The sequence below is a fragment of the Triticum aestivum genome, chromosome 1D (assembly GCF_018294505.1).
Source record: "Triticum aestivum cultivar Chinese Spring chromosome 1D, IWGSC CS RefSeq v2.1, whole genome shotgun sequence".
NCBI lineage: Eukaryota > Viridiplantae > Streptophyta > Magnoliopsida > Poales > Poaceae > Triticum > Triticum aestivum.
The window spans coordinates 238,627,707-238,635,608 of record NC_057796.1 but is presented as its reverse complement, the minus strand read 5'-3'; the positions used below and the strand labels follow the sequence as shown (position 1 = coordinate 238,635,608).

Genomic DNA, 7,902 nt, shown 5'->3' with positions numbered 1-7,902 from the left:
TACGCATCCTCGTCCGCTTCTCCTCTACTCCCCTCTTTCTGGGAACTAATATTTATTGGAGGGTAGCAAAGGCGGCGAGGAAGGTGAGGTTTGACTCCAAATCATGTTCTACACGGATAATTTCTGACGTTTGATTTTTGGAAGATTATAAACTTTTACGGTATCGATCACATACCAAAGAGGCTGGGTGATGCCACGGGCGATGGCCAACCCTGTGGGTGCGGCGCCTAGGTCCAGACGGACGAAATTTAGTACCACCTCATGTATATGTTTTAAATTCAAATTGAAAGCGTAAATTCACGAGAAGAAGCATATTGTGACGGTGAACCCGACAAAGTCAATCCGTGCTTTATTATTAGGGAAAGAAGTACAAATGCCCGTGCGTTGCACCAGGCTAGAAATGAAATATAACCTGCTCTACGTGTCATTATGCAACATTAGTAACCCAATTTATACAAATGTACAAATAAGTTTACATTAAGTATTTTTTTTTGTACGATGAAATTTGAACGTACCTTAACAATGTTTGTCATTACCTATTTCAGCTCCGCACTTTCATTTCATTTAAAAACACGAATTTTTTATCAATCAATTTCATTTTTTGTTGTTCAGAAAAATATGATTTTTTTTACTTTCATATGGTGTTTTTAAAATGTTATCATCTTTATGGCAAATTTTTTAATATTATATTTCATTTGTAATTTTTTTGCACTATTTTGCGGGCTTTGTCCATTGACATTTGGCCTACGTATTAAGTCTAGCCTAAACTGCACCGTTGCCAGCTGAGCTCCTCATCTCGTCTCGTGCCTCTTCTCGTCTGCGAGCACCAGTTTCTAAAAAAAAAACTCGTCTTGTGCCTCTTCCTTCCCCGATCCCAAATTAATCCCCATTCCCCAACCTAGCTGAACTGAATGCGACGGCGGCAAGCGTCCCCACTCCCCTCCGGCCGGCTCTCTCGGCCTCTCCATGGGTTCTAGAAAAAACCAACTGAAAGCCCCAAAACAAAAACACAAAAGCACTCACATCTAGCGACATGAAGTAATCACTGAATACACGTCCCTTCCCTTCTCTCTAGCAAGTAGTGGTTACTAAACAAAATCTAACAATCGAACACTATAAATTGATACGACAACCAAGTATAATCAACCAGAAAATGTTCTAGGATATACAAAATCATGAAAAATCTTCGTTCTTCATGCAGATGAAGGTACATCATTAATTGTTGTTCATGTTGCATCTCTACATGTTCATCGTCTCCCTGCTCATTGTCTATTAACTGTTGGCTGCAAGAAATCTCTCTGACAAATTACCTTCCACCGATTGAGCTCCCTACACAAGCATATTGGTAGGAAAACAAGGTTAGCATATTGGAATAAGATATTTGAGTCATTTGACATTTCGAGATGAATTGATACTATTTGACATACCCGTTTAACTTTGGATTTTCCTAATACAATTGATGAAGTCCAGTACACCAGCAGTCATGTTATCTTCACATTCATTGTCCTTGAATGTTAGTAGTTGGCCCAAAATTAGTTTTCTGAGTTCATATCCATCCTATTCATTCATTTTTTTATAAAAGAATGACATCAATATCACATGTATAATAATCATAAAAGCAAATATCTATACGGTTGCAATATTTACCTTTAAAAATGGCAAATGTGGTCTTTCGTCTTCCCATGTGGACATGAATAGGGGAACAAGATAACCAACAGTTCCCTTATATAAGAATATAAATATACTTTATTAATATTGTCTACATACTCAAATCAACAAATAATCAGTATCTAGTATTCATCTTCTGAAAAATACCTGTTGTAAACTGGAATATCATCTAGGATTCTATGATGCCATAAGAGAATATCCTCGTTCCATCTAGACCCAGGGCATGCTTTTGACATTGCTTTTGGTAAATGTTCGGAAATCCATATAATTTTTTTCACATATTTTGCGAGTGGGTTGTATCGGTACATTGGATTAATAGGAGTAGGGTCCAAAATGTACACTGTTCTGGTATCTTGATCCAATGTGAATAGAATGAATTCATCAATGCATTGTACTGGAATATGGATCTGAAATAGGCTACATATTAGATGCAATAAAAAAATTGCTCTAAAGTATACAAAAGTGCTCTTACCGATTTGCATGTTGAAACATTATATTTGATACCAGGCCAACTACGAACAGAATTTGCTAGTTGCTCGACATCTAACTTTTTACGAAAATCCGGGTGCCTTCCAAAATCAGTAGTCATCTAGTATATAAAATTATTGGTTAGAAAGATGATAAAAAATTAGAATATAAAAAGAATATAACAAATATAAAAACATACCCAAAATTTCATGTCGAGATAATGCTTTGCTATCGGTTGCTTTGTTTTTTGTGATGTTTGGATGTCATCCAACATAATCTTCCGTATGATCAAATTAAAGCAATCGCGGTCCATGGATAAATCATCCTTTAGCAATCCTTGTAGTTTTCTGAGAGACAAGCTAATTGGATATGGTTTTGAACTTCGGATCCATACTTTCCTGATAATGATACAAATTAAGAAAATAAACCATCAATAAAACAATTCAGATACTATACAATTGCAATACTAATTTAAAATGACTTACTCTAAAATCTCGGTGTAATTAATTGATTTAATGAAGCTACAGAGTCCAGCTGTTAACTCATGTAAGGTCATATTAGAAAGAATTGATATTAGTGATCTGTATTTATTTTCAACAGATAATGGGATTTTTGTTTTTGTTTTTTTATATCATCTAAACTTTCCAATATTTGAACATCATCAGGATCTCCCTTGCTGTCATCGTCACTTTCTTCAACGATTGTAGTCATTGCTGCAGTGTTTGTTTTCCAACATAATAGTATGCTGGCTAACTTAAACCTAAAAGAAGTAATCATTTCCTGTGCAACACGAACAATTATTAGTATATTTAAAAAGTACTTTTTGTAAAAGTAACATACTTTTTATTAAAAAAAGATATATACCTGTGTAATTGGGTAAGATAGTGCACATCCGGTGAAATATTCCATAAATTTAATCTTTTTGAATTGCCTTTTGTAATTGTTCTGTGATCTTCCATTCAGTAAGATCAACGTCTTTCCAATCGTCGCTTACCAACTTTTGACTTTTAAGAAGGTCCAAATGAAATTGTATTCCTCGTAGCTAAAAATAAAATAGTGGTTAGAAGAAATGATACACATTATCTAAGTATATTAAAAATCGTGTTGTAACTAACCGTATTAGCAAGATCATCTCTGTCAGAATTCCAGCACAATGAGTCTAGAACTTGAACCTCACATTTTTTTGTATTCACAACAGCTAAATACCAATGTGTGTTATTGGCATTTATTGGAAGTTTAATCTGTAATAAAGATAATTAGGAAAATAGTAAATGAAAATGCATGAAACCTACAACATGTAAATTATGAATATGGAGATTACCATGTCATGCTGCATATATTCGAGGACAATCTCTGTCATGAAGGCACTACCTTCTTGTATTCCAATGGTGCCATCTCGTTTAAATAGTGAGGTAACAAATGGACTCTCAAAATATACTTTATTATCATTCTGGAGATGTATTTGGTCCTTTATACAACATATATATGCATTGATCACCTATAATTAAGAATTAAAAAAATACATTACTAATTGATATTAGTGATTAGAAACTCTTTACTGTTTGAGTAAGGGTACTTACATCATCATTTACCCACTCTTTCTCATCTAGCAGGCACATCAATTGATGTTGCAAGACAGAACTTCCATCTATCTGAACCAGCAATTGTTTTCTCAAAGATGATTCTATTGCTATATGAGCACATAGATCATGGTCGGTCAATGTATAGTCTGCAGAAAATCAAATAATTTAAGAATATATTGTATACGAAAGCACACGTGATAAATCAAGCAAATACCTTGTGGGAGATAATCATATGTCTCATCAACTTGGATCTCTTTATGTGAATTTGGTTCCTTAATATCATGCAATGGGAAAACAGGAGATATTGTCGAGCTAGATGGGGATGGAGGTGATGGTAGTGTATCATGATTCATCTGATTATCTGATTCCGGCACAAACGATTCAAAACACTCTGAACCTGGAGAAGATGTTTTCATAGTTGGTGACATAGGTGATGGTTCCAGTACACGTGATTCAGAAATTTTTGCCTTTTTGGAAGGCCGGTTATCAAAATCCTCTACAATGTCCATTTCAGCGATGTCATCTATTTTCTGCAGTCAGAACAAAAATAAAATGTAAACCTCCAACCGTTAGATCAGTTGAAACAGAGGTAGTACACCATAGCTCCCAGTCTAAATATATGAAACGTACAGTCTTCACGTCGGTATCATCCAGCATTATTGGTGCAATGTCCGAGAGTTGAACCTCCTTGGCCTCCACCTGAGTTGGATTGGATGCCTTTGGCACCTGCACGTGCATACACATCAGAGACATGAAAACCAGGCCAAATCACTTTTTTATTTATTGCATGAATGGCAATTCTGAACATCAAGTGACAGCAGACACTTAATTCTACTAAACCATCAAAGAGATGCCACACTTCAGTGTTAACAGAAATAATACAAACAGTGCCATCAACTAAAAAGGCTGTATTCATCATTCTCTCAATTGTTCTCATAAGAACTGAGCTATGTTGCATTGGTGAGATTAAAATATGAAGATGAAAATAGCACTCTCCACATATGATTTCTGTGGCCATGATAGTCCAGTCAAGATTTCCCTTGCTTGAGCCTTAAATAGCATAGCATAGTGTCATTAAAATGGCTCATTACCGCAAGGAGAATGCTTATCATAACATTGACCCACTGGAAGGCCAAAAAGAGAATAGAGTAGAATTTGGATAATAAACATGATCCATCATTTCTTATTATGGATAATAAACAGGATCCATCATTGCTTATTACGCCATAAACAGGTATAGCCTGAATATTTAGTGTGCACTCGTCAAATATTTAGGAAAAGGGCATAGAAAGAATCATTTGCGAATCATATTTAGGAAAAGGGCTAGAAGACTACACACTTCAGAGAAGAAGATTCATAATATCACAGAACCACATGACGTGAGACGTTTATGAGCTCGGCTTCAGCAACATTCAGGCCTTCCTTGCCTGCCTCTTGCAAGGCTAGCAAGAATTCACAAGGTTATTCTAACTTGTCTCCAAATCGATTTTTGTACAAATCTGCACAATCCAGCAAAAATTGGGTATATAGTGCGGATCTGGAGCAAGCACCTGGTACTTGGGGACTTTGAGACGGGGCATCTATATTACTGAAAGTACAGTACAGTATATATAGTTTCAGTTTTGCTAAGCTAATAGATGAGTAAGCAACTGGATTTCATTAATACCACTATAAGTGAAGAATAACCAAGCAGATTTCAGTATGCAATTGGATTTCATTCGTACTATATGAGTAAGGACAAAGAAAGTAGTCGTCTCCCTCTGGAAGAGAAACTCTTAAGGAACAAAACTCCAAAAAATACACCCAAACTCTGGTTACTCTGATAATATATCTTGGGCACTGTAATTTATGCTTACTTAGGATAGTATATAATTAGCACTATCAATACATTAACAGTCCATAGTTGTTTGCCTACAGTACCAGTGTAGTTGTTTGCCTACAGTACCAGTGTACATGGTTATGGCCTGCATCCCATTGATTTTAGCCTGGCTAAATTACAGATTTATTTGAGTAATAAAAAGAAGAGCACAAAAAGGAATAACAAATTCACTTAAATTTGTTAGTCAAGTCAAAACCTGCGGGAACCTGATTTTTTTTCAGTTACAGATATATTTAGGTGCATAAGAGAGACTAAAACTGTGAATTGTGTAGGGTAATCTGTCTTACGAATCACCCGGGGAAAAAAGTCTTAAGATTACTTGCCAACAGAAGAAATAACCCTTGTGGCTATGTCCTACATCATAATTCACATCACAAGAAAAGATGGACCAGGCCGTTCCCCTCAGAAACTCTAAACCGACTTGCATGTAGCACTCACAGAGACTACTAAATCAGTCTACAAATTTGAGCTTACAAAACTTTGCTGCTGTACTAACCATCCTCCATCAGTTTTCTCATGCTTTATAAATTAAGTACTGTCCCTTATTTCAGTTAGGCTACAGAACAGAATCGGAGACAAGAGACAGGGGACAAATAGGGGATTCCATCCAGTGAATATGAATGCGATACATTACCTCTGGTGTAGCCGAGGCAGGCGAAATTGGGCGGTTGGACAGATGGTCTTGTTCCTCCGGCGAACTCGGCACTTCCTCCTCCGGCGAACTCGATGGCGACATTGTACGTTGCGTCAAAAAAAAAAAGCAATTTGGACGGGCTTTGATGGAGCTTATGGTCCAAGGACGCAATCTGATGGAGATTTCGGCCGAGGACCGCTCCTTCTTATAGCAAACAACTCAAATCCGGGTCGGGCACTCCATTGCTTGGTGTTGGAGAAGGACACGACCTCCTATTGTCCATCCAAATCACGGCACGGGAATAGCTCGTCCGAGATTGAGAAGGATACGGAGGAGGCCGGAGAGGATTGGTGGCGGCGGACAGGTCACAGCAAAGCGCGCCCGCGGCCGGCGTACCCACCAGAAAATGTTCCCCCTTCTATCCTCCATCAAGCACAGCAAGGATGGCCGTCCGACGACAAGGGCACCGCCCATGAACCTCTCCTGCTACGCTGGCATCTCCCCTGAACCTCTCTTGCTCTGCCCGTGGCGCCGCGCCTGAACCTCTGCTGCTCCGCCCGCCACGCCGTGCCTGAACATATTCTCGGCCATCTTCTCCTGCTCCGTTGCACCGCCCCTTTTGCCGCAGCTCCGCCTGAACCTCTCCCGCTCCGCCCGCCGCGCCGCGCCTGAACATCTTCTCCTGCTCCGTCGCGCCACCCCTTCTGCCGCAGCTCCGCCCGCACCTGACCTTCACTTGTCCGCTGAGCGTTTGGATAAAACGTACCTTTTTTAACGAAACGTTATTAGTAAAATAAGGACTGCGGGTTGTATTACGGAAAAACACAGGGGTGTTTTAGCAAAAGTATGACGACGGTGAGCGCACGGGCATAATAGAGAGACGGGCCAAGGCCCAACTGGATCGCAGCCCAGCTAAGCAAAACGTAGCGGTCAATCGAGTCAATAATATTGTGGAGGAGACAAAATTTAGTACCACCTTGAATATGTTTTAAATTCAAACTGAAAGCGCAAAATCACAGGAAGAAGCGTATTGTGATGGTGAACCCGACAAAGTCAATACGTGCTTTATTATTAGGGAAAGATATATAGAAAAAAAGATATTTGAAAAGGAGAAAATAAGTATTCTAGTCACAATACCTAAGGAGTCCCATCGGTTATCGTGGTTTGCACGCTGGCTAGGGTCTTGAGTTTGAAACCCATCAGGCGCAGATGTATGAACTTTAACATATAAAGAGAAAAAAGGTGTATCGAGGCTTTCTTTGTGTCTATGGATCTATCTATGGTTTGGCAATGTTCTAGAATAATGAAATAAAGATTGAGTTTTTAGCTTGCTCAAAGTATCAGATAGATGCTATGGTGATTGATCTTGGGGGCGCCCCTAGAGAATTGCGTGCTTCTACGGGAAAGCTCAAGCACACCTACGCCATATGAATTGGGACACGATGCAAAAACTCGCGGCACTGCAGGACCTCCCTTAGTTGTGCACGGGAGATTTTAACAAGGCACTCCATTCTGACGAGCGTGTTGGAATAGGGCAACGGAGGCAGATGCAAATCTAGGGCTTACGAGATGCCGTTGATGTATGTGGGCTGGTTGATCTGGGTTTCCAAGGAAAGCCATGGATAGTTGAAACAAAAGTGGTAGGTGGATCATTTACTAGGGTTCACCTA

The 7,902-nt window shown here is 38.9% G+C and overlaps 1 protein-coding gene across 1 annotated transcript; it reads right to left on the bottom strand.

The window, feature by feature from the left end:
- Positions 1-1,646: 1,646 nt before the first annotated feature.
- LOC123167877 (uncharacterized) lies at positions 1,647-6,366 on the bottom strand. Its single transcript, XM_044585744.1, has 12 exons — positions 6,233-6,366; positions 4,350-4,445; positions 3,934-4,249; positions 3,717-3,865; positions 3,458-3,634; positions 3,252-3,377; positions 3,001-3,178; positions 2,622-2,916; positions 2,336-2,534; positions 2,141-2,257; positions 1,816-2,075; positions 1,647-1,722 (listed from the first exon to the last, which is right to left on the bottom strand). Exons 1-7 carry the CDS (start codon positions 6,332-6,334, stop codon positions 3,050-3,052), a joined length of 1,095 nt encoding a protein of 364 aa, XP_044441679.1. The 5' UTR covers positions 6,335-6,366; the 3' UTR covers positions 1,647-1,722; positions 1,816-2,075; positions 2,141-2,257; positions 2,336-2,534; positions 2,622-2,916; positions 3,001-3,049.
- Positions 6,367-7,902: the final 1,536 nt, after the last annotated feature.

Bases quoted from the DNA above. Each gene is read 5' to 3' on its own strand.
- LOC123167877 (XM_044585744.1), bottom strand. From the start codon at position 6,334: ATGTCGCCATCGAGTTCGCCGGAGGAGGAAGTGCCGAGTTCGCCGGAG. The intron at 4,446-6,232 runs GTAATGTATCGC...ATGCACGTGCAG, and splicing joins CTGCCTCGGCTACACCAGAG to GTGCCAAAGGCATCCAATCC. The intron at 3,378-3,457 runs GTAATCTCCATA...TCTTTATTACAG, and splicing joins AATATATGCAGCATGACATG to ATTAAACTTCCAATAAATGC.